Raw genomic sequence first — 27913 nt, 5'->3', positions numbered from 1 at the left:
GGGAAGAAACAAATGAGCGTGGGATACACAACATGTTACCAAACGTGCTGTAAAACGAGAGAGAGAGAGAAAGAGAGAGGAAATCAGCGCCGTTAGTGGATAAAAGTTGTACAATAGTACACAAAGAGCAGAAAATTAGTATAAAAAATACCCAAACACTGCACAAACAAGCTAATAACAACTGACAAAAATAGACTTACGCTTGGCAACGTTGCAACGGGAGAGCGATGTTACCCCTACAGCTTGACAACCCAAGTCTACCAATTAATCAACACATTGAGTGAGAGAAAGAGGCCAATATGAATGCCACGCGCTGTCAATAATACCGATTCCACGGTACTCATCGTGTCCCTTATTGTAAACTTCACACATATCCTAGAATCCAAATTCCACATCCTTGGAAAATGTTACATCTGTGCGGCTTCCATTTTTCAACCTTCATACTTTTATTTTTAGAACACTCGAGACAGCAGGGATATTTAATCCTCCATTATTCCCCTCTATGAAGACTCCTCATAACTTTGAAGATAAGTAATGACATAACAAATTCTTACATAAGTTATCTCACGAAGGTAAGAGATATCAAATCATGATAACTAATTAGCTGTGAAACACCAGTACAAGGTTCATACTTGGTAAGCACGTGCTTGTAGACGTTGAATCCTCAGGGATTTCTTAACAGAAATCCAAATTTCTTCTACTTCAACGGTAAGGCAACTGTCTTACTTCCGGTTTACATATAATACAGTGTGTTTAAAAAAAATGATATAATTACTGATGTAAATATCTCGGTAACTACATAGTCGAAGTTACACGACCCGCTTTAGACGAAAGCAATATTCTTAACATTTGTGCCATGACCAAAATGCTACAGTGCAAAGTGAAAAATCTTATGGCTTTTCAGATGCCATGGTATATTTCATGGCATTTCTCAAGGATAGAACCCGTCCTATTTCCGTAGCATTTTTCGTAGCATAACCAATCAGAAGCGACCTCTAGGTCATGCGTGAAGATGTAATGGCGGCCACGTGAGATGTAAACAATGTATCACTTCACATTTTTAAAAGCCGATAACTATTCAACCGAGAGGAATAACGTTTCGTATAAACAGTTATTATGTATAAAATAATGGCGCTGCTTAAATACATACTTTACAACGTTTACTGTACACGTATGGAAGAATATTTTAGTTGTTTCAAATGTAAACACCGTGCAGTCAGCATAGATGGTGTAACTCGACGTGCCTTTTATGCTGTATACATTATAATCGCAAGAGCTAACTAAATGCTTTCGTGAAAAATACTATATGCTATGAGATTTTTTGAAGCATTTACATAGCATTTATGCTAGCAAAAGTTTTAAAGGAAATGCTTTCATCTAAAGCCGGCGTAATGCTCAACTAAATAAGATTTGTGCATAAGAATTCGAATAAGAAATTCAAATGTGTGTGGATGTTACATGAAGTCACACGTCAAGTCGGTAGTCCAGCTCCTGCCAAACACCCTGCAGCATGTCTGCGGTAACAGTCTCCAGTGCGGCGGTGATTCTCTGCTGGGGTTCCTCTAGGCTTGTAGGAAGCCATAGAGAGGTCCTTCACATAGCCCTAGAGGAAAAGAAGTCACAAGTGGTCAGGTCTTGTGAAAGATATATCGACACCGAATTTCTTGCGCATTCGCTTGTTATCTGTCTTTAAGACTTGGAAGGGCTGCAACCTGTAGGGTGTCATTCGCAAGCATTTCCTTACGACACGCCAACTGTCGGAGGAATCTGGTTTTCCTGACTTGCTCTTCGTATGGACTTCCTTGCGCTTCGAACAAATGTGTCCCGAACCCGCTCGACTAACTCGTCCGATGCCCTGCATAGACAGAACTTTTGCACCATGTCCATATCTGCAATGCAGTTAGTGCATTTTGGGCAAATTCCCTCACAAATGTACGCTGCTGAGACTTGTTCGACTGTGTTCGAGCATACTCTAACATACGAAATGCCTTTTCTTTTCCAGTGAATGGCATGTCTACACAAGTAAAAACAAAAATATACCACATCACACATTTACTTTTGGGGTGTTTCTACTGTTAAATATTCAGATCATTTGCACGAGAATTGGTAACGTTATTAGATTGCGAAATGATTTCAAATTTATTGAAACACCCGATACATAGGGGAAAAGGGTCGAGAGAATCCTATCATGTAAAAGCAACTGTTTCTTGTAAGTTGAACTCCGTGGCGGCGCTATGACGCCAGAGGTCCCGGGTTCGAATTCCTAGCCTAGCCTAGGCATGAATGTTCTTTGTGGTGTCGCTTTATCAGTTTAATCACATCATCACTTAACCTCATCTTCGCGATTAGCCAAAAGTGGCACAAAAGCAAATCTATCAATCAATTTTACGATTACGTGAATTCTGATGCATAGTATAGTAGTAATGCATTGTCCTACAAACTCAAATGGTTTTGAGGGTCCTGAATTTAAGACATAAATGTTCTCTCATATTTAATTCATTGTTATTGTTGAGATTTCCTTAGGACATGGCAGGATTAAGCTTATTTTTAAATCTTGAGATTTACATAAGGGATCACCTCTCCGTTCCACATCTAAAAATAAGAAAGCTCCAAGGAACACAGTGGGATATTTTAAAAAAATACAAAATGTTCACTTAATGTCAACAAATTCTTTATTGGGAAAAGCATTTTCCTATACATAAAAAATTACAGTATGATTATTCACTCATTCACCAACACTTTGTTAATAATACCTGTGGGAAAATAGACATTACGGCACTCGGTTCAGAAACCAAAGAATCCAAGTTCTACTCCTTCTTTGATTTTGATTCCTTCTTTTTTGATTTTGATTCCTTCTTCTTTGATTTGGTCGAAGTACCAGACTTGTTTCCTCTCACCAGTCTATAAAGTGTTCGCAGTATGAGAAAAACTATTCCAAGAACAGTGAACACCGCTAGCCCTAAAACAGCAATGACATCTAGGAGGAAGTACTGGAACCAGCAGAGCTCCTTGGCGGCAGATCTGAGATGCGTCGCTCCGTTGTGTCTGATTACATACTCGGTCCAGAAGACTGCACGTTCCAAGGGAGTCTCTGGTTGGTCCCGGAAACGAGCAGAAAGCTTCTGCACATTTTCTCTGTAACTGTAAAATGTCACCATTGTCAGTATCTATTGTCCAAATAATACCCGAAATGTTCTGTGTGAAAGATAGATGTAAAATTTCAATCTATACTGCTACCTTCATTTGGTGCAAAGGTACATAAACCTTAAACTTAAAACTCAAGTAGCTTATCTACAGGGTAGGGTTCTTTGTAGACAACGAAACCAGACAGGATGCCTTCCAATGGAGACGTTTAAACGAATATATTATTTAAACACAGGATACATGGAGTAAGAATTTTACATGATAAGCTACATTCTTCTATAATTTTCTTTTTTACAGTCAATTTTCATCTCAATCTTCTTCCTTGTAATGGGCAGATCTGGATCGGAACTTCCTTCTCAATGGACAGTCTGGACTTCCCTCTTAATGGACGTTCTGGGTCGGGACTTCCTTCTTGATGGACGGCCTGGATCGGAACTTCCTTCTCAATGGACGGTCTGGATCTAGACTTCCTTCTTATCTTCTTTGTGAACTTCCCTCTGGATTTCAATTTATTTAGGTTTTGACTATTTTACGAATTCCTTTATCCTTTTCTAACTTTCTCCTCCAAGCTTTGGGAATAATACTAATATCCTCCCTTGGGGCTGCAATTGGAACGCGCCACCACTAACTAGGTACAACAGAGTGTATACTTGGTGCAGCCGATTGACATGCGCATCCAAGTAGGTGCTACAGTTAAACTGCGCAACCAAAAAGTGCTGTGGGGCGTCGATCGGAACGCGCTCGCCACTGATGTAAACAAAATTTCCCCTATAGGAATGGTAAATCAATCATACAGATGCAATATCTGTTCAAAGACACAAATTTGTATCAGTGCTTTGACTTCCTTAATTTTCATATTAACTTACATGTGATTATTGATTTGATTTATAAGATATATATATTAATTTACTTCTTTCATATTTATTTTTTGTCTTCTTATAATATATTCTATTGTTTTCCATCTTTCCAATTTCCTTTGTTCTTATTTATAGTTATTCATATATATTATGCCAATTCTTAACCTTGCACGCCTGGTGCTGCCATCTATATTCGTCTTTGGCAAACTATTCACATTACTTGGTCCTATTGGGTACGTAACACAATACTCTGTCCCAGGAATCTGTGGAGCAAGCGAACGACAGCAAGCGATCTGCTCAGAAATTGACTCGAAATGTATCGACCAATGAACGCGTGAGAGGAAAAGAGATAGCATGGAGGAGGAAACGCGGCTGCATCTACCAACTGTTTGTAGCAGCTTTCATGGCTTTGCTTAACTCACTCGCTTTCTCCCCTTCTCTGTCGTTATACGCGGCTTCACAGACGCCTGGGACGTAGTATAACATAAATCAGAGGCGTCTCCTGAACGCAAGCGCTGCATGCTGCGCATGCGTCGATTGTGGAAAAAAGGACAGCTTGCTCTGCGACGACATTCATGAGCATTTCTGTGGGAAGAAGGACAGCTTGTTCTGCGACGACATTAATGAGCATTTCTACATACTAATTTCTTCATATAGAAGAAGTATTTATTTTACACGGGAGCGCTCAACTAAGCTTCTATTACATTTCTTGGATCTGAAGTGAAAGAAAGTAATAATTATTTTCCCACAATTGACGCATGCGTCACTTCAGATCCAAGAAATGTAATATAATCTTAGTTGAGCGCTCTCGTGTAAAATAAATACTTCTCCTGTATGAAGAAATTAGAATGTAGAAATGCTCATGAATGTCGTCGCAGAGCAAGCTGTCCTTTTTCCACAATTGACGCATGCGCAGCATGCACCGCATGCGTTCAGGAGACGCCTCTGACGTAAATGCATTTAACCTCCAAATTCAAGTAATTTAGCTTGAGTAACAAGTTTACTGGCGTATGCATGTAATTGTCACCCAATATATATTACTAACTAAATCTCATATCCTGTTCCAATTGAACAAAATTTCATTTCACACAAATACATACACATTTCGACCCACTTCCATTTCATAGTTTTATTCATAATTATTTTTACAGTAGATGAACTCCCCCTAAAATTCCTTTGAGCGTCTTTGTAGATAACTTGAATTATGAAGCTTTTAAAATTTTAGAGATTGTCCGTAGTTGGAGTTCTCGTTTCCTTGTCACAACGAAACGCAAGACAGGTTTCGCGCATTATTCAGCGGCCTTCCCTATGGAACAGTGCTAACATTGCCGCCTTGTAATCGAGGGGTCGCGGGTTCGATACCTGATGTAGACACATAGCGGTTCGGATCCAACCTTAATATGCAGGTCCAGTCCCGGTTAGCCTACATGTGCATAAAGTGAACTTAAAGCTCAAAAGAATTACTCAGCACAGGTGACGCAATATAGAACATACAAAACCGCAGGTGTCCTTGCTGCCTATGGTTGTAGGGAAGGTATCGAATGAGACGAGACGAGATTTGGCACAGCCTCGGTCTCGTCTCCAAATGTTAATGTCAATTTCGTTCTCGATATCGATAAACCGTTTTCGATCTTGTTTCGATCTGTAATAATTCGTCTCGACTCGAATCTCGAAATATACATGAGTCATTCCATGCGAAATCAACACAGATATGTGCAATTTCCAACCTGACCATCTCCGATATTCATGAAATTTGGGGAGTTGAAACTATGAATTGAACTTAGTAACTATGAAATTTTTTAGTTTCGTTTGTCTTGTAATTGTTAGATTATCCAAGGTCAAAGTTAGCAGAAATTGGTATTTTTGAGCCCGATTACCTATACTAAATCTGTCAATATCAGGGACTTTTAGTGCATGCGCCATTCTCTTCAAATGTTTCTGAAGGTAAAAGTCCTCCTAAGATGTTAGATCTGGAGAATGTGCAGACCTTTTAATAGATCCCCGTCTGCCCATCAATCTACCTAGAAATTTATCATGAAGAAATTGCCAAAATGTTCGCATAGGTGGTCACACACTGTCCTGTTTCAAAACTCTGGAAAAGTGCCATATCCCGTAAGCAAGGATGAAAAACCTGTTCACTTAACACATCCAAGAAGTCCTCACCATTTAAGGTTCCGTTGTTGAATATGGACCAATCATTCCCGTTCTCCATACACTATACCACATCATTAGCTTACCAGCAACAGCCATTCAGCTGGGATCTGTCTATTGTAGATTATCAAATCACAGGTATTGCATATTATGTTTATTAACTTTACCGTGAACATAAAAATTAGCCTTTGTTTTTAACACCTCCAAAAGGAGAAAATGGTTACAAGCATGCAGTAATAACTTTTTGCTGGCAAAAGATAAGTTGGAAAAACCTTCGTGAATCTAGCCTGATTTGATATATCACAAATTTTTGCGTTGAATTCAATATGGCGGTCCACAATGTGCCGGACCTGCGCATGACACACACAACTAGAGAGATCTCCCTGTGCCTAACCTATTTCTTTCATGACCAGGATAACTCCTTTACATTTTGTAGGGGGTGTTAAAGGACTTTTGACTCGTCATAGTTCATGTAATGAAGCTTTTATCAGTCACATAGTTACACATATTATTTTGTATCTTCTGATCCCATTGCAGTCCCAGAATAATTTTTTTGATATGTTTTATAGTATGGCATGAGAGACCAAATATATTTTTTTCACGATTTTTGGTGATGGCAAGTTTTGAGATATTCAAGGTCAAAGGTCAAGGTCACGTGACAAAATTATATTTTTATCCAAAGGTAGGCTTATTATATATCACTGGAAAGCTTGTTCAATTCCCTGTACAATAAGCTTTATTTGAGCTTCGTAGACGAAATAGGGGTTGAGTTAGAGCAGATTTAGTATACCTAAGCGGGCTGAAAAAGGTCAATTTCTGCTAACTTTGACCTTGAATAATGTAGCAATTACAAGACAAACGAAACTAAAAATTTTCATAGTTACTGAGTTCCACGCATAATTTCAACTCCCCAAATTTCATGAAAATCGGAGATGGTCAGGTTGGAAATTGCACATATCTGTGTTGATTTGGCATGGAATGACTCATATTATGAACATTTACAGCGCATCACCTCACATACCTATACTTTCACAGCGTATAGAGGTCATCAAGGCAATGAAAATATCTTAATAGTTTTAGACGTTAAGAACCGTAGAAAAACTTAATTTTCTCCTGAATATACGTGCATGCAAAGGCTCAAATTTGCCACTAATGGATTTGCTGTAATTACTATAACTAACAAACTAACTAACTAGCTCTCTAGCCTTCTTGAACCCGAAGGTTCATGGCTGCAGCAACACAGGCCTTCATTCCTACCGATTTCCTTAACGTCCATCTCAACATTATCCCTCCATCTTCGTCTTGGTCTTCCTACTGGTCTCTTACCATCAGGTTTCCCAACAAGAATCTTGTAAAAACGTCTTTCCTCTCCCATTCGTGCCACATGGCCAGCCCACCTAAGTCTTCTTGATTTAATCATTCTAATAATATCTGGACATGAATACAAATTATGTAGTTCTAAATTATATAACCTTCTCCACTCGCCTGTCTCCTCATCTCTTTTATGCTCAAATATTTTCCTAAGGACCTTATTTTCAAATACTCTCAATATAAGGGACCAAGTTTTGCATACAGACAAAATTACTGTTTTGTATATTTTAACTTTTAGTTTCTTAGATATTACTATATTGTAAACAAGGCGATACCCGGTGGAGGCAAATTGCACAGTGGTTCGGATCCCACTTTAATCTGTAGGTCCAGCCCAGATTAGCCTATTTGTGCATAAAGTGGACTTAAAACAACAATTCAATTCAACAATTCATTCAATCATTGGAGATATCGAGAGCCCCGGTCTTGTCTCGATTTTACATAGGTCTGTCTCGAAGGGTCTCGTTTTTTTACCGTCTCGATATCAACAAAGCATTCTCGGTGTCGATCGAGACCCTAATGACTCCACTTGCCAGAACCTTGTTAGCCTGAATGGATGAAATACGAGAATAATTGACATTTGGTGCCCACGGAAAGGGTTGTCCCACACGCACCATGGTACCTTCGAGTTAAACCTTACCTTGGATTATTTAAAACTTCCTTAATGGCTTTAAGCAGTTCTTCCTTCGTCATTGTCCTTATATCTAACGGGACCGCTATTCCCAGCCTGGATACTCGGTGGATATTGATGTTCTGGTCACCGAACACAGGGAGACCCACAAGTGGCACTCCTCGGTACACGGCCTCTGTTGTGCTTAACCCTCCTCCGTGGGTAATGAACAGGCGAACATTGGGATGAGCTGAAAGATAATGATAAAGACATGTTATTTCAATATATTATCCTCAAAGTTGCTGACATTTATCGAGATTGGACTAGGAGGCTACTCAGCAGTAAATTGTCCATTACTATTTTCATTCACTTTTTTTACATTCTGTTACATCTTTTACAAACCGGTCCGGGTTTGATTCTCAGTGGAAGCACATTTGGTACTATGTCTCGGGAATATGTGGAGCAAGGCTGCGCATAACCGTGTTTTCCCCTCCATGCACTCACTTCCCCTCTCACGTGTTCATTGGTGGAGCCCTCTCTCGAGTCGCTACTTGCGCATAGATTTGTTTTCTTTCGCTTGCTGGGCGTGTAAGAGGTGACCTTCTAGTAAGGCACCGAAATGTCAACCTCACTTCCACGTAGTACACCCCTCCAGTCTTGTAGGCCAACGAGGCTCTGGCGTCTCAACATACGGTCAGTATAATCCTCTTTAGGGCTGTGTGTGTGTTGTCATGTGTTTTCTCCTTACATTTGCTGAGTGCCCCTTTACAGGCTCAACCTTTAGGGCCTCTCGATGGCGCACTCGTAGCGTTGTTTCCTTGTAATCAAGGGGTCTCGGGTTCGATACTTGGTGGAGGCACAAGTGGTTCGGATCCCACTTTAAACTGTAGATCCAGTCTGAAATAGCCTTACTGTCCATAAAGTGGACTTAAAACACCAAATTAATAAATCAATCAATTTACAGGCTCAACCTCTAACTTAGGTAGGAATAATTTAGTCCTCAGACATTGTTATATTAGTTATATATTAGTTATGGTAAGGGACTGGGCCACGTATAATGTGACGGGTTCAAAATAGCAATCCAATCAAGCAATCAATTAATCAATCGTTCGCTTGCTCAAGAGATTCTCAAAACAGAGTGTAGGACCAGTTTCTGAAAGAATGTGCGAACAAAAGAAGACTTAAAGTTAATTGGAATAGTCAATGAATAACATAGAAACATTAGACATTATAATTAACACACTAAATTTCACAGTTCAATCAGTATAATAATAAATTAAGATGAATATTTCCGAATTAATTAGAATGAGATTACTTTGAGATTTAATTCTAAAATCCAAAAAGTCAAGTTGGCAGAGCCTGAAAATTTTGCAATGTTAAAAGAATAATTTGCCCCGGGATGAAGTTATTGCAGTAATTACGAGTATAAACAAAATTGAGGTTATTTTCAAATAGGGGAATTGCGGTTGGTATCAAGAAGCTGGTCTGTTAGAAAGTCAGCAAGACTGTCTCTGTCAGGCAAATGAGCACTCAAAACTAATACTTGCCTAGAATATCTGTCTGAGGGAACCATGCTCCGATTTTCACATTTTTGGGTTTGTTGGGCAACTCAGATTCAAATTTCCAAATCACTCTCTGAGGCAGTTCATTGAATATATCAATGAAAATCTGTCTCTTGTCTTCTGGTATTTGATCTCCCCTGAGACCTGAGCCCATACTGAAGTATATGACGCCATCCTTGGCTTCGTCTATGAACTTCTGTAGATCCTAGAATTGAAAGAACAAGAAACATTTTTCATATTTGCAGAAAAATAAAACAATTTTAATTTTATACACCGCGAGATAAATTAATAAAGAGATTTTCTATTTTATTTCCTTAATTATATTAGTCTATTTTTGAAGCTTTGTAAATTTTAGCCATAATTTATTGACCAACTGCCAACTGTAGGTTCGATCCCCACTACCGGCAAAAGAAAAGAAAACAAAATTGTTCATCTGAAGATGAGAGAAGACGTGCTCTACCGAAGTGTTAGGAAAAGTATAGTTAAAGGCACTAGACAATGGATAATGCCCAATTAACACTACATGCTAATTTTAGTAACTCTGTTCAACATAAACAATGAACTTCATATACAAGATAAAACTTGAAATGGTGTCCATTCTTTTTGAACGGAAAAATAATAAGATGGAATAAGATGGAAGTTAAAGTGCACATTCACGAAACTACGGTCGTGAAAAATTTAAAAAGCATGTGCGATAACAGGAAATGATAACAATAGTCGAGTTGGATGACAGAAATACAAAAGAAGATGCAAAATTGTCCGTCGCTCACATGAAGAGGAAGTGCAATATTATTCATTCTGTGTACGGAATTCCTTTCTCTATGTTATGAACGGCATCTTATTCACGACTTCTGGTGAAAAAAACAAAAAAAAAAAACAATAAGGTTTTTGAACAAAATGATTCACACAAGAACATACTTACTTTTGGCAGAGCTTTTGGTTCTTTCAAATGGATCCCACCAATCTCAATTATGTTTGGAAGATACGGACGAGGGTTGGTGATGCTGAAGTGGCTATTGAGCAAAACCAAGCTGGTATTCCTCTCGATGTCTACCAAGGAGGGCATATCCTCCCCAAAGTGCTCTCGAGCTATCTTCTCCACCCTTGGGATGTGGTACAAAGACCTCCCAACAAGGATCCCTATGTTGAGAAGGGTGTTGATGGTTCTTTCCACGAAGGTCATCCTGTCACTGTACGTTAAGAAGGCATTGGGGGAGTAGGAGTACATGTCTGGGTTCCCCAGGGCGTTGTTCACCCAAGGGAAGATGTTTCCGGGACTGATGAGTACCAAAGGGACCTTCAGCTTGTGCGCAAATCCATAAAAGCACTCGTTGAGGAACACCGAGACAATCACGAGATCAAAGCGTTCATCCGAGTGGATTAACTTCTGGACTTCCTCATCTGCAAGCCCGTTTTCGCAAATGTTCGACGACATCGTTGTCAGCATATCCAGCATGCCTAGGATTGACATTTTCTTGGCCTCGAAAGGGTTCTTGAAATTCGTCATGTTCTTGTCCAATTCCTTCACGTAAGAAGGACTTATCTCTCTGTAGTTTTTGATGTCCTTCTTCAGAGGGAATGGCGACAAGACTGTTAACTCATGGCCACGTTCAGCCAGGGCTCTAGTTAAGGCTGAGAATATGTGGTTGTGGCTCTTTCCAGACAGAGCGAAGAGTCCTAAGATCCTTGCACTCTCCGAATGCAAGGGCAAGACTAGGAGGATGCTGCATACGGTTGCAACCCTTAGATACCTCATACTGGTGGCTGAAAAGAGACAATCATAAGATATTACACCCACAGCATATTGTGCATGGTTATGAAATCTGCTATACTATACTTCAGTTTATTCGGGTTCAAATACCGGCAGGACGTGGGTGTTCTTCAATTTCTTCATCATCACTCATCCTCATCGTCACGATTAGCCAAAAGTGGCAGAATAGCGACGTAAATTAACCTAATTCAAGCAATATTTGTTAAAAAGTTATGCGAAATGTCCCTGCGAGGCATACACTTTGAATGTCCGGTAACTGTTGCAACTGCATTTGTTATATTTTTGTTTTGTATAACTAAGCTCTGTGTGGCATATTTTATATTAATGCTTTTCGTTTAGCACACAGCAATTGAATTTGTAACATGTGCTTCTAGTGATCTTTACGCTAGTGATTTGTGTATATGAAACCTTGATAATCGCGGATGTTGCAACCCTTAAGAAGTGGGTTTCCAACGCTGAGCGGTCTTAGTTCAGACTTTCGCCACCCGCTTATGCTGCCATTGCACAGTATAAAAGCAGTGAAGCGAGGCCCGAGAGCTCAGTTCTTGATGACATGTCTTGGCCTAACCAACGGTTAGAGATCGGTTAGTTCATATGAACTCTCCAGACTAACAATTACCAGTGCGTAATTAGATATCGATTAGTTCATTGAACTCTCCAGCCAAACTATTGCATATTTTTGGGGGGAGCAGGAAAAGATTCTTAAAGTCCTTGCCTTGACTCATTCTCCCAGAACAGGTCGGTAGGTGCCAGGGCTCGCCCCGCGTTCATACCTTCCTGTAAAGTTGCAGTATCTTGGAAGCTATCAATCTACAAACGTGAAATTCAGTGAGTTGAAGAGACTAAGTTATAAACTTGATGTGATACACAGCTGGCATGCCTTATAGTGAACAATGGAACCCAATCGATATTTACAAATTCTTCACAAACTTCTAGAAATTCCAATATACACTTTGGGGTCTGAAAGATCTTCTTAGTACCTTCTTACCATATCATAACGTCCATCTAACAATGGGAACCACAGATCGTTGGTTGATTGATTTAGTTTATTTTACTTCGCGTTTTTGGCCTCTTGGGTAATTTGCGAAGATGGGGATGAGTGATGAAATTTATGAATGGACATTCACAAACAACCAAGCTCGAGCGGGATTCAGTAAGCTGGCACAGAGTATAGTTATCTATAATCAAAGCTAGCTACATATATGTAATTCCTATAAAATACCAAATTCATGCGTTATAAACGTTCTTAATGATCTCTTTTGTTTATGTGTATGGATCAGTGGCGTATACTGAGTCCAAGATCTGGGCTATCTCACAATGTCACGTGGTCCTAGTCTGTGAATAGAAATACATTTACCAACTCCTAATAAATCAGGTTGCCAACTCATAAGAAATCAGGTTGCCAACTCATAAGAAATCAGGTTGCCAACTCATAAGAAATCAGGTTGCCAACTCATACGAAATCAGGTTGCCAACTCATAAGAAATCAGGTTGCCAACTCATAAGAAATCAGGTTGCCAACTCATACGAAATCAGGTTGCCAACTCATACGAAATCAGGTTGCCAACTCATACGAAATCAGGTTGCCAACTCCAGAATCAGCATCATCTCACTGACATGAATAATATTATTTACAATTTCTGATCGATTTTTCTCCTGTATTTTATTCTCTAGACTTCAGGCTTCGCAGATAGCTTAGCTAGCCTAGAATATACGCTCCTGGTATGGATATAACTAGGGAGCGGAAGTTGATGACCTAAAAAATATAGGTATATGACCTATAGAATGTCCTAAAAAATGGAAAACATTTCGTAAGAAATGCAAAAAATGACCATTAAATTTGTTAGTGTCAGGTTAAAAATTGAAATAAAAAGGAAATTAAACAAAATGCAATCTTGTTTGTTTATTGTTTTTTTTAAAAAAAAGGTACCAAATGATACCACATGCACATTCAATCAAAATATGCATTTTCATTTCCAATGGAAACAACCGAATAATTTTTAAACAATTTAATGTAAAAGTCGTATACACTGAATGAATTGGTGTAAAATGCATTAATTTCCCGCATCTTTGCTTGTAAATTGCAATCTTGCGAGATCTATATAAGCCTATGTTCACCTTGGTGAAAAGACTCAAGAATATTACCAAAATGAAAGAAGTGATAAAATATGACGAAACAATACACCGAATATTGCGAAAAATGACGGGGAAATGCCGAAAATCTAGAAAAATGACCTAAAACCTGAAAATTGGCAAAAATGCAAAAAAAATGCACTTTAAAATTACCTTCTTTGGGTTCTGGACGAAGTGTAATATTGTGAATATTTAATGGGCATCGTGTCCGAGATGTCAGAAAAAAGATGACATTTCATCAACTTCCGCTCCCTAGATATAACATTGTAACATATCGCGATTGCACAGTAAATGCAAGTTTAACTTGTTCAAATTATATTTTAGTTAGTTTATTTAGTTTGTAAATTGAATAAGCACTATGAAACACCAAGCAAATCGTATTTATTATTGTCGGACTGTTTTAGCTCTTTACACGAAGCTATCATCAGACCAAATACTAATAATGGTTAAATTACACGGGATAATATATTATATTCACAGACATGTTCAATAAACACTTGGTAAACTACCATTTTCTGTCTATAAGAATTTTTGGTTTGATTTATTATACTTCGCATTTCTGCTACTTTTGGCTAATTGCGAAGATGAGGATGAATTGTGATCAGGTGAAATAGATGACGAGACAATCACAAACACATATGAACAACCCACAAGAGTCCTACAGAGGATTCTAAAATGTGTGCTTTGAGGTTCCTAAAATAGGCTTTAAAAATCCTAATAGGTTCTAAAAACCTAAAATCAGGCTCGAAAATCCTGAAATAGGTTGCAAAAAGACTTAATTTGGTACAAAATTCCTGAAAAATACTGATTAAATACAATCGTTAAAAACAAAATTTCACAAGAACCGAAATAACCAAATATTAATTTTCTAAACAAATTTTCATTTCTTTATATCATTTTCAAAATTATCTACAAATTATTATAATACTGCACTTGTGCTGTTAGAAAAAGTTACTTGTTGATATGAAAAATGAATTACGTATGTATAAGTTGCTACTCAATATCAGGGTGGATACTCACTTGGAATTTCTTGAATTCCGGGAATTACACGTTAATTATTGGCTCTGGAAATTATGCGTGAATTATTGGTTCTGGAAATTATTCATGAATTTTGGCAAAACATGAAATAAGGTACAAGCGGATTTTCTCTATTCCAATTTTTTCTCCGTTGACGTGAAACATTGAAAATTTTATTAATTCAAATCCCATTAAATTTATACGTGTTTATAAATGCTCTGAGGCAAGTTTCTCTCAGTTTAGCTTTAATTTTTTAGGAAGGAAAAGAAAGCTACATGGAAAATAAAACAAAATTTTCTCAGTTCGTTTACTTTGTTAGTGTCTTTTACAGAACAATATATATGACAGACGGAAGATTATTACAAAATAATACCGGGTGTCCGAGAAGTCTTTGTATGAAAACAAAAATTAACTGTATCCGCTATATGCAACATAGACATGAAAAAATGGTACCAAAATGTTCGGATACTATTCAAGTTTTATTGGCAATAGGAAAGAAATCAATAAATCTCCACGTGAGCACCCTTGGTAGCACGGAGTACATCTAGTCGAAATTCAACTTTTCGCCATGCATTAGCCAACATCAAAGGAGGGATTGATGTGATGACTTGGGTTATCCGTTGTTGCAGAGTTGCAAGATCGGATGCAGGAGTTCTGTAGACATTGTCTTTCACATAACTCCATAGAAAAAAATCTAAAGGGGTTATGTCTGGAGATCGTTCAGGCCACGCCGTCGGTCCATCTCGACCAATCCATTTTCCAGGAAATGTCTGTTCAAGGTAGGAACGAACTCCAGACTCCAATGTGGCGGTGCACCGTCTTGTTGAAAGATAACATCTGGGTGGTATTCTAACAATTGAGGAACAGCAAACAATTGCAACATGTCGAGATACACTCCAGATGTTACGGTGTCCTCACAGAAAAAGATTGGTTCGATTATTCTGTCATGCAGCAGCGCGCACCAAACGTTCACCTTCGGGTTGCCCATGGTCGACTTCCTCACCTCATGAGGGGGCTCTTTACCCCAGATACGCACGATGTTTGAAACTGTCTCTGCACTGTTTTTTGTGACCTGCTCTCGTGAAACCACAGGACACATTCAGCCTTTTTCTGATTTGTGTACATTTCCGGTTTGCTGGACACTGGCACTGCTACACTACTGCAACGGTACAGAAATCTGAAACAAAAAAAAACTTGAATAGTTTCCGAACATTTTGGTACTATTTTTTCACGTCTATGTTGCATATAGCGGATACAGTTAATTTTTGTTTTCATACAAAGACTTCTCGGACACCCGGTATATCTTGAAGTTGATTAGGTAAATTTTTTGGTACATTGGAATGATACAAACCTTTTATATTGTCAATATGTTTGTGTGTGGAAGGGAGGGTGAGAGTCGGTAATACGTAAGGTTGGAATAGAGAAAACATCTGCTTGTATCCTTGAATTTTTGGAAAGTTCACCTTGAAAACCAGGAATTATACTTGAATTTTATCATGGTCCTAGTGACCACCATGAATCTTTTTGCGTTATCCACACTCAAACTCCGCCTTTTGTCTGCGAGTATCATTTCATGTGCTGAAAATTATCTTTTGAACAGAAACATAGTTAGTAGTGCAAATTTGAATGCTGAAACATTACTTCGCAAGCCGTGAATGCCAAAAAGGACCAAACTGGCACGAGAGTGTGCAAGGTCCTCAGATCAAAAAGTTTGCATTTGGGACTATACAGGCAGTAGAGACGATTGGGTGAGACGATTTATTGTTTTGTTTAAAGCTTTGATAAACATCATATACTTGGAGGGAGGGATATCGACAGAAAACATATTTCAAAAATGAATTATTTCGCCCGCAAACCTAGTAAATGCCTCTGTCAGATATAAAAATCCTGTAAAACCTAAAAAATATAGAAACCTAAAAAAAAGTTTAATTTAGGCACATAAACCTAAAATAGGTTCTAACAAGCAAAATAGGTTATTTTAGGCACTATACAACTGTGTCAGTTGTTTCGTTTTTAATGAAACGCTTATATAACTTATTTCTTATTTACCTCCAAAGGAAAAAAGGTTAAATACCTGAAATAAGAGGTCAAGTGATTATACTGAATTTGAGTCCAGCGTCAGTAGTCCAGGGGAAGGTGGGGGAATGGCGCTCAGCGGGCAATGGCGCTCACCTCTCTGTAGTCGTTACGGAGGGTGTTATTGAAGAGTAACCTGTGCTGACATCTAGAGCCCAGTACTACGAGGCACCAAACAAAAGTCGGCACATGTGGAGTTGACCTTTAAGAAGCAGGGTGCGAAAAACGAATTCGTCATATTTTCTTATAAAATTGGGAAGGAAAAAGTGCAAGGTAAGTAGACGGAACGTTTAAGCTAGAGTCTTGACAATTTTACAGATATAATAATAGTATCTCCTGTTTATTTCTTAATTATTATAAAGTAAACATTTTAGGTTCTTCATGAGACGAGAAACAAATAACATAATATGGCGCCTATCGGGTAATGACGCTCACGCTGTTTGTGATGGGAACATGAAGGGTGCAAACACGTTTCTCATAATAAGCGTCCCATGTGTGCATTTTTGTGCAAAATTGGGCTCAATTTAATTTGTATCTGCATATTAATGAATATAAGTACTTAAAGATATAGTTTCTGTAGAGTACAAAAATGGTATTGATTTACTATTAGGATGATTACTGAGTGTCATTACCCTACCAATAGGGCAATTGCGCTCACACGCACATTGTTACTTTTTGACGTTTACAGATATAACTATTAACGACAGGGAGCAAAGTGATACGCAGAGATGTACTACAAACATTGCTTTTTCAGGCCCACATTTTCTTTTTGTTTCACTGCGTACAGTTTTTGAGATTTTTAAAATCTGCCTTAGGTGGTCGCAATTCCCCCACTTTCCCCTACAAAATTCAGTCCTAGAAGTGAGATTAACATAGGAGTTCATTATGAATATCACTTTTATCGCAACGTAAAATCCTAATCGAAATTGGGAAGTGATGAATTGTCTCTTGGATGTCTGGAAGGGGGTCAAAACGGGAGCTGAATACCGGTGGAAATTACACATTTCACACATATAATTTAATTCTAATATCAAAATACTGATATGTACAGTCATGGACACTTCTGGGTTGCAATGATACAATTAAAAGTGAATGGGATCATTACAACCCAGAAGTGCCCGTGACTGTACCAGTAATGCCGGTGTAACGGGGAATTTGGACTCCGTAGAAAAGTGACTGTACAGTCAATTTTCTACGCAGTCCAATTTCCCCGTTTTCGTGACGGGGAATCTGGACTCCGTAGAAAAATGACTGTACAGTCAATTTTCTACAGAGAAAAATGACTGCCCTTTTCAGTTCCCGTCAATTAAGCAGGGGGTAAAATATCCCCGTAGAAAAATGACTGCCTGTCAATTCCCACTTAAAAGAGGGGGTACAAATTCCCCGTAGAAAAGTGACTGCCCAATTAAATCCTGCTTATATTAGGAGGGGGTACAATTTCCCCGTAGAAAAGTGACTGCCCGTTAAAATCCTACTTATATTAGGAGGGGGTACAAATTCCCCGTAGAAAAGTGACTGCCCCTTTAAATCCTGCTTATATTAGGAGGGGGTATAATTTCCCCGTAGAAAAGTGACTGCCCTATTAAATCCTGCTACTATGAGAAGGGGGTACAATTTCCCCGTAGAAAAGTGACTGCCCTATTAAATCCTGCTAATATGAGAAGGGGGTACAATTTCCCCGTAGAAAAGTGGCTGCCCCCTTATAACCTGCTTATATTAGGAGGGGGTACAAATTCCCCGTAGAAAAGTGACTGCCCCCTTAAATCCTGCTTATATTAGGAGGGGGTATAATTTCCCCGTAGAAAAGTGACTGCCCCCTTACATCCAGCTTATATTAGGAGGGGGTACAAATTCCCCGTAGAAAAGTGACTGCCCCCTTAAACCCTGCTTATATTAGGAGGGGGTACAATTTCCCCGTAGAAAAGTGACTGCCCCTTTAAATCCTGCTTATATTAGGAGGGGGTATAATTTCCCCGTAGAAAAGTGACTGCCCTTTAAATCCTGCTTATATTAGGTGGAGGTACAATTTCCCCGTAGAAAAGTGACTGCCCTATTAAATCCTGCTAATATGAGAAGGGGGTACAATTTCCCCGTAGAAAAGTGACTGCCTTATTAAATCCTGCTAATATGAGAAGGGGGTACAATTTCCCCGTAGAAAAGTGACTGCCCCCTTATATCCTCCTTATATTAGGAGGGGGTACAAATTCCCCGTAGAAAAGTGACTGCCCCCTTAAATCCTGCTTATATTAGGAGGGGGTATAATTTCCCCGTAGAAAATTGACTGCCCCTTTAAATCCTGCTTATATTAGGAGGGGCTATAATTTCCCCGTAGAAAAGTGACTGCCCCTATATATCCTGTTTTTATTAGGAGGGGGTACAAATTCCCCGTAGAAAAGTGACTGCCCCCTTAAATACTGCTAATATGAGAAGGGGGTACAATTTCCCCGTAGAAAAGTGACTGCCCCCTTATATCCTGCTTATATTAGGAGGGGGTACAATTTCCCCGTAGAAAAGTGACTGCCCTATTAAATCCTGCTAATATTAGAAGGGGGTACAATTTCCCCGTAGAAAAGTGACTGCCCCCTTATATCCTGCTTATATTAGGAGGGGGTACAAATTCCCCGTAGAAAAGTGACTGCCCCCTTAAATCCTGCTTATATTAGGAGGGGGTAAAATTTCCCCGTAGAAAAGAGACTGCCCCCTTAAAACCTGCTTACATTAGGAGGGGGTATAATATCCCCGTAGAAAAGTGACTGCCCTATTAAATCCTGCTAATATTAGAAGGGGGTACAATTTCCCCGTAGAAAAGTGACTGCCCCCTTATATCCTGCTTATATTAGGAGGGGGTACAAATTCCCCGTAGAAAAGTGACTGCCCCCTTAAATCCTGCTTATATTAGGAGGGGGTACAATTTCCCCGTAGAAAAGTGACTGCCCTATTAAATCCTGCTTATATTAGAAGGGGGTACAATTTCCCCGTAGAAAAGTGACTGCCCCCTTATATTCTGCTTATATTAGGAGGAGGTACAAATTCCCCGTAGAAATGTGACTGCCATATTAAATCCTGCTTATATTAGGAGGGGGTAAAATTTTCCCGTAGAAAAGTGACTGCCCCTTAAATCCTGCTTACATTAGGAGGGGGTATAATTTCCCCGTAGAAAAGTGACTGCCCTATTAAATCCTGCTAATATTAGAAGGGGGTACAATTTCCCCGTAGAAAAGTGACTGCCCCCTTATATCCTGCTTATATTAGGAGGGGGTACAAATTCCCCGTAGAAAAGTTACTGCCCCCTTTATTCCTGCTTATATTAGGAGGGGGTATAATTTCCCCGTAGAAAAGTGACTGCCCCTTTAAATCCTGCTTATATTAGGAGGGGGTATAATTTCCCCGTAGAAAAGTGACTGCCCTATTATATCCTGCTAATATGAGAAGGGGGTACAATTTCCCCGTAGAAAAGTGACTGCCCTATTAAATCCTGCTAATATGAGAAGGGGGTACAATTTCCCCGTAGAAAAGTGACTGCCCGTTAATAGGGCAGTCACTTTTCTACTGGGAAATTATACCCCCTCCTAATATAAGCAGGATTTAAAGGGGCAGTCACTTTTCTACGGGGAAATTATACCCCCTTCTCATATTAGCAGCATTTAATAGGGCAGTCACTTTTCTACGGGGAAATTATACCCCCCCCCTAATATAAGCAGGAATAAAGGGGCAGTCACTTTTCTACGATGAATTTGTACCCCCTCCTAATATAAGCAGGATATAAGGGGGCAGTCACTTTTCTACGGGGAAATTTTACCCCCTCCTAATATAAGCAGGATTTAAGGGGGCAGTCACTTTTCTACGGGGAATTTGTACCCCCTCCTAATATAAGCAGGATATAAGGGGGCAGTCACTTTTCTACGGGGAAATTGTTCCCCCTTCTCATATTAGCAGGATTTAATAGGGCAGTCACTTTTCTACGTGGAAATTATACCCCCTCCTAATATAAGCAGGATTTAAAGGGGCAGTCACTTTTCTACGGGGAATTTGTACCCCCTCCTAATATAAGCAGGATATAAGGGGGCAGTCACTTTTCTACGGGGAAATTGTACCCCCTTCTCATATTAGCAGCATTTAATAGGGCAGTCACTTTTCTACGGGGAAATTGTATCCCCTCCTAATATAAGCAGGATTTAAAGTGGCAGTCACTTTTCTACGGGGAAATTATACCCCCTCCTAATATAAGCAGGATATAAAGGGGCAGTCACTTTTCTACGGGGAAATTGTACCCCCTCCTAATATAAGCAGGGTTTAAGGGGGCAGTCACTTTTCTACGGGGAATTTGTACCCCCTCCTAATATAAGCTGGATATAAGGGGGCAGTCACTTTTCTACGGGGAAATTGTACCCCCTTCTCATATTAGCAGGATTTAAAAGGGCAGTCACTTTTCTACGGGGAAATTATACCCCCTCCTAATATAAGCAGGATTTAAAGGGGCAGTCACTTTTCTACGGGGAAATTGTAACCCCTCCTAATATAAGCAGGATTTAATAGGGCAGTCACTTTTCTACGGGGAAATTGTACCCCCTCCTAATATAAGCAGGATTTAATAGGGGCAGTCACTTTTCTACGGGGAAATTGTACCCCCTTCTCATATTAGCAGGATTTAATAGGGCAGTCACTTTTCTACGGGGAAATTATAGCCCCTCCTAATATAAGCAGGATTTAAGGGGGCAGTCACTTTTCTACGGGGAATTTGTACCCCCTCCTAATATAAGCAGGATATAAGGGGGCAGTCACTTTTCTACGGGGAAATTGTACCCCCTTCTCATATTAGCAGGATTTAAAAGGGCAGTCACTTTTCTACGGGGAAATTGTACCCCCTTCTCATATTAGCAGGATTTAATAGGGCAGTCACTTTTCTACGGGGAAATTATACCCCCTCCTAATATAAGCAGGGTTTAAGGGGGCAGTCACTTTTCTACGGGGAATTTGTACCCCCTCCTAATATAAGCAGGATATAAGGGGGCAGTCACTTTTCTACGGGGAAATTGTACCCCCTTCTCATATTAGCAGGATTTAAGGGGGCAGTCACTTTTCTACGGGGAAATTGTACCCCCTCCTAATATAAGCAGGATTTAATTGGGCAGTCGCTTTTCTACGGGGAATTTGTACCCCCTCTTTTAAGTGGGAATTGACAGGCAGTCATTTTTCTACGGGGATATTTTACCCCCTGCTTAATTGACGGGAACTGAAAAGGGCAGTCATTTTTCTCTGTAGAAAATTGACTGTACAGTCATTTTTCTACGGAGTCCAAATTCCCCGTCACGAAAACGGGGAATTTGGACTGCGTAGAAAATTGACTGTACAGTCACTTTTCTACGGAGTCCAAATTCCCCGTTACACCGGTGCAGATTCATTGCAATAAAACTATTGTTTCACAATGAAATGATATGTAGACGGTGGCAGCACCATCTTGGTGCAAATTGCTTTTGTTGCCTAAATCCTGAGGATGGCCTTGGTTTGCTCTGAAGCGGGAGGAAAGTAAATTCATGCTATATCGTTACATTTTTCAATACGAAAATCCCATGTAAACTGGAGACATGACAGTCCATCCTTAGGTCAGGAAAATACCACCATGATCAAATCTAAGAAACCTACAATGAATAATAGAAAAGGCGCCACATGTACAAATACTTGCCTTCTGCTGCAGAAGAAGTTCACCAGTTATCGTGATCGTGCTAAGTCACTTATCTCAACAGAGGGATTACTCACTTACTACTTTTTGCATGCAAGGCCACTAACACAGTCTCCTCGAGTGCCACGTGATCATTTCCTTTGAATTGTAGTCGGTGGTCTTTTGATACAAGTCACAGGAAAGTTAGATAATGATTGGTTGAATGTAGAACGTTTTGATAAGAGTTGTTCTTATCTATTCTTCCACCTAAGTCCTACAACAATCTTGATTGGTATTTGTTCTTCAGTAAGATTATTTCTGGCAACACTGTTCCTCTTTTTTCTGGCTAATCATAAGCACTGACAGTGTTTTTTTCAAACTCGTACTGTTTCTATGCCGTTCTATCGTTTTTATTATTCTATTCAACATAGAAAAAATGGCATTGGTAATGGTAAATGTTAATGTGTGCCACGTTGTTGCATACATATATTATAAAATGTGCCGAACGATACTTTTTGATGCTCTCCATCTCTATTCCATGAAAGTTTGTCAGTGTTATAGCCGACACCCTGTATGAAACCTTGTTTCCCTTCGGCCCGTCTCTCTTAACTTTATTGGTGGATGTCCCACACATGTATGATGAATACATTCCAGTATGCTCCACGTCATTTCTCTTGTCAACCTCCATTCAAAGCAGTGCACACTGGAGTGTATTTTGAAGACTAGCGCTGGCGTCTGGGTTCACAGCTAGTATATAATCCTCTGTGGGACTTGTGTTGTCCTCGAATATTTGTGAACGTTTATTGATCCATTTCATCTTATCACCTCACCTTCGCGATTAGCCAAAAGTGGCAGAAAAGCGAAGTAAAAGAAACTAAATCGATCATTGAATCTTGTTTTTTGTTCGCATTTCATGAGGTGTTCAAATTACAAGCAGCTAGGAAGAGCAAGAGTATCTTTGGGTCATGACGTCAACAGCCGTTGTTTTCTCCGTGCTGTAAAGGAGAAATGCAAATTTCACAGCAGACTTGGTTGCAGATATCCAAGTTGAACTTACAAGAGAGGTTATCTAAGTGTCCCCCTCCGATTTCCATCAAACTTGGCAAGTGTATAGAGGGGCCCAAAGGAAGAAGTACATGTTTTTGTGTTTCAGCTAAAAAAAAACTATTTTAGGGGGCACACTCCCCCCCGCTCAAATGTCAAGATGAAGAGAAATTGAAGTGGGGATCTGACCCCGAAACCCCGTAATTATGGCATAGGAAGAAACAGGGGGCATAGGGTCCCTTTATACACCTGCCAAATTTCAGGGAAATCGAAGGGGGGACACAGGGATCAGATCCCCACGTCAATTTGTCCTCATCTTGACATTTGATAGGGGTTTTGCCCCTTAAAACAGTTTTTTAGCCGAAGCAAAAAAAAAAAAAAAACACGTATGTTCCCACTTCAATTTGTCTTTATCTTGACATTTGAGGGGGGTTTTGCCCCCTAAAACAGTTTATTAGCTGAAACAAAAAACACGTATTTCTTCCATTGGGCACCTCTATACACCTGCCAAGTTTCATGGAAATCGGAGGAGAACACAGGGATTCAATTTGTCCTCATCTTGACATTTGAGGGGTTTTTGTCACCTAAAGCAGTTTTTTAGCTGAAACAAAAAAAAAACAACAACAAAAAACACGTATTTCTTCCTTTGGGCCCCTCTACACACCTGCCAAGTTTCATGGACATCGGAAGGGGACACAGGGGTCAGATCCCCACTTCAATTTGTCCTCATCTTAACATTTGAGGGGGGTTTGCCCCCTTGAACAGTTTTTTAGCGAAAAAAAACACGTATTTCTTACTTTGGGCCCCTCTTTACACCTGCCAAGTTTCGTGGAAATCGGAGGGGGACACTTAGATAACCTCCCTTGTTAGTCCCATCATTCAAAGCAGCACGTGACAAAAAAGTTGGATGCAAAGAGCTTCAACTTGAGCCGCCTAACCTACTGACATAAGCATATAATACCAGAAATAAACGTTCAAATAGGTTAGGTAGTGCTGGTTTGGTGTTCTAGCACAGCGTGCACGATATCTGGTAAATTTGTGACGTTAAAAACAGTCGCTGCTAACAATAGTGAAATATATATATATATATATATATATATATATATATATATATATATATATATATATATATATATATATATATCCGTGCTGCTGACGAACAGTCACTGCTGACTTTATGCAGTACTTGAGGTGGAAAATATTAGCTGGGGGAATGTTTGGTTGAGCCTTGGAGTTAGGTTTGGAGGTACTCCAATGGTTTAACATGATGATATTGAGGCAGCTGAATTTTGCTGAATTGGAACATACCATCTACCTCATCCCCCCTCACTTCGAGCACTGACATATCTAAAAGCTGCTAAAGGACAGTCAGTGCCCACATATCTCTAAGTTACTGAAACTATTCTACGTAGTTGTTAGTGCTAAAACGTATTTACTTTAATTTTAGATTACACCACCAGGTGAAGAGCTTCTCTCTACTATTTGTATCACTTATTGACTGCAGTTCATCACATGTTTATCTTTGGTATCCCAGCTCCCTATTCCAAAGTACAAAGCAGGGCATATTTATCAGTGAAAGCAGCGTCGATAAGATATGCCTCGGAATAAGTGTTTACTACCAACCAATAAAGCTTACTCATCCTGTCTAGTGAGGACGTCAGTGGGACTGAGGAGACTTGGTGGCGGATGCCCCCAACCAGCCAGTCCGCACCCCCCTCTCCAAATGTAAAGAATTTGGTAATTAATCACACTTTTATTCTTCCGCATTATGCCAGTGATATTTAGAGGTAGATTGATTTGGTTTAATTTGCTTCGCTTTTCTGTCACTTTTGGCTAATCGCGAAGATGAGGATGAGTGACGAGATGATGAAATTAATGAAGGGACATTTACAAAGAACACCCATGCTCAGGCCATAGAAACCGGAACCCCCTAGCGTCGTCGTCGGTGGTAAACGTTCCACCAGAGAGGTCGGCTGATAAGATGAAATTGCTAAAATGGCAATCACAAACATACCAACGCAAACCCTACACAGAATCATACTGGCTGTGAGCCCAGACGCCAGTTATTATGCTACATTACTATCTTAATCTTGCCAATGATGATGCCTTACCTAAATTTGAACTTTGGGTCACTTTACACTACACACTCTAATCTTCAATTACATTCGTAAGGCAACGCGGCAAACAAGTATATGGACACAGTGGAAGCATATCTGTGAAACTATTGGAATAATGAATAAAACAATATCATTGATTATTTTTTATTTATCTAAACTAGCGGTTCTTCTTTCGTGATTCCTTAACTTTGTCTTTCTTCCCTCTAAGTATTTTCCATGCTCCTCTAAGGATGACAAAAGCAAGCGTTGAGAATAATGTTACAATTAAGACGAGGAATGCGATCACATCTATAAGGAAATATTTGTACCACGGTAAATCGACGGCCGCGGACCTCAAATGTGGCGCTCCTTTGTGCCTGATGACGTATTCCGTCCAGAAGACAGCTCTGTCCAGAGGGCTCTGTGGCTGATCTTTAAAGATGGCTGACAGGCGCATGGCATTATCCTTGTAGCTGAAATTGTAGAATGAGATTGGTCTTACTGCATTATGAGGCAAAAATGATTTTTTTAGCAATTTGAAATCTTGTACAGGTCGAAATGAGTTTTTTCTTTTTTGCCTGAATGAAATTATATAGGTTTTTACACTTAAATATGTTATGTCCGAGTTTGCTATTATGCATTATTCTAGTCCATCGTTTCTCAAACTATGAGGCGCACCCCACTGCTGGGTCCCTAGCTTTGCAGGCGTTTCGTGGGTCGCCAAGTCGGGCTCGAAAATTTATTTACTGTGTCTTAAAAACCTATTACATTTAAGTTACTAAGATATATTGTTTTAACAATTTAAATTCAACTCATGTTAAACGTAGTCTAAACTCTACATTTCCGTTATTCGCCCTCTACCATTTCTTTTTTCCGGCATCTCTCTGAGTTTAACTCAAGGTTGATTATTTGAGTTTGTGTTTTAAGTCCACTTTTATGCACAGTAAGGCTAATTGGGACTGGACCTACAGTTTAAAGTGGGATCCAGTTTAACTCAAGGAAATCCGATATCTGTCGTTTTCGTTTCGGTCGCAGCAATGAGTTCTTAATTATCTGTGTGTCACATGCATGTCGACTTAGGGGTCATTTGATTGTGTGTGTGTGTGTATGCGGTTGCCGAGAAGTGTCAACTGTCATCATTTCACATTGCTATGTAGACTGCTTGGATTACAAAGCTAACAGATGTTTTTTTTTCAATTTCAGCATGTGTGTTTAGTTAGATGTTAGACTAGAGTAAATTATTCTTTTAAATTACATATTTACTTTTCTAGAATGCATTATGTGTAATTTACTTAAGCAAGCGTTAACGAGGCCTTATTAAAGCACTATAAGGAGAAATATGATTATAAACTGTGTGCACACCCCCTACAAGTAATTCTGCCGGCGCCCATGTTTATGGGTCCTATGAAGTGTAATATCCCTTAAGGTGGGTCCCGGACTGAAAGAGGTTGAGAACCACTGCAGTAGTCTCATTTTAAGTTATGCTTATTTCCTTCAGAAGCACCATAAAATGGCTAATTTGCAAATATCGACAATGTTCCACGCATTAAAATAATGAAAATGCATATGTTATTTTTATTTTTATTTGGTGTTTTAAGTCCACTATGTGCACAGTAAGGCTAATCGGGACAGGACCTACAGTTTATAGTGAGATCCGAACCACTATGTGCCTCCACCGGATATCGAACCCGGAAAAATGCATATGTGTACGTAACGCATATGTTAACATAATCCATTTATGCAACTATTGTCTCTCCTTTAACTGTTTACGGGATTGCTTGTGTATTATTATTATTTTAAATTTGACTTTTCATATTTCGTAAACATTGTTTGATTTCATTGAAAATGCCGTCGGACAATCACTAACATGTTACAAATCCACTAAAAGTACGCTCACGAGGAAGTTTATATTTGAGAAATTGTGCTCAAAATGATAAAATGGCACATTAAAAATTAGCCAAGAATATTTTTGTAAACAATTTATGCAACATGTATGCACATCTACTGAATTCGTGAAGTCTCAAAATATTAGCTCGTTCTTAAAATTAGGAGTAATACTTTCTCTTGAGGTTTACATTACATTATTATATAAAGAAATGACACCCGAACAGGTATTCAAGTCCGAACTTACGTTTGATTGCCCATAACCTTCCTAATTGCTTCCAAAAGCCCATCTTCAGTCAGCGTATCGAAGCTTTGTTTTTCACCAAATCCCAAGTCCACTGCTCTTTTCATGTTCAGCTCTTGGTCAGCAAAAATTGGAATTCCCAAAACACTCTTTGCGTGATATAAAGCTTCCTGCAAACTGAGGAGACCTCCGTGGGTTATGAACAACTTAACATTTGGATGGGCTGAAATGTTAAAAGAGAATGAACAACGAATTAAAATCTGTGTCATATAGAAAACCTGCATAGTTTACTTACAG

The 27913-nt window shown here is 39.3% G+C and overlaps 1 protein-coding gene across 1 annotated transcript in view; it reads right to left on the bottom strand.

The window, feature by feature from the left end:
* Nucleotides 1-2649: 2649 nt before the first annotated feature.
* Nucleotides 2650-27913, bottom strand: part of LOC146000173 (uncharacterized) — a 29391-nt gene continuing 4127 nt past the window's right edge. Inside the window, exons 4-10 of the mRNA XM_083137515.1 lie at nt 27620-27839; nt 25672-25961; nt 22451-22540; nt 10615-11456; nt 9678-9897; nt 8161-8380; nt 2650-3141 (exon numbers count right to left, since the gene is read on the bottom strand). Coding sequence (XP_082993641.1) covers nt 2808-3141; nt 8161-8380; nt 9678-9897; nt 10615-11456; nt 22451-22540; nt 25672-25961; nt 27620-27839 — 2216 coding nt within the window. The 3' untranslated portion in view covers nt 2650-2807. The remainder of the gene's footprint in view (nt 3142-8160; nt 8381-9677; nt 9898-10614; nt 11457-22450; nt 22541-25671; nt 25962-27619; nt 27840-27913) is intronic.

The sequence above is a fragment of the Lepisma saccharinum genome, chromosome 16 (genome assembly GCF_977018435.1).
Source record: "Lepisma saccharinum chromosome 16, izLepSacc3.1, whole genome shotgun sequence".
In the NCBI taxonomy this organism is placed as follows: Eukaryota; Metazoa; Arthropoda; class Insecta; order Zygentoma; family Lepismatidae; genus Lepisma; species Lepisma saccharinum.
This window is presented reverse-complemented; position numbering and strand designations above follow the sequence as displayed.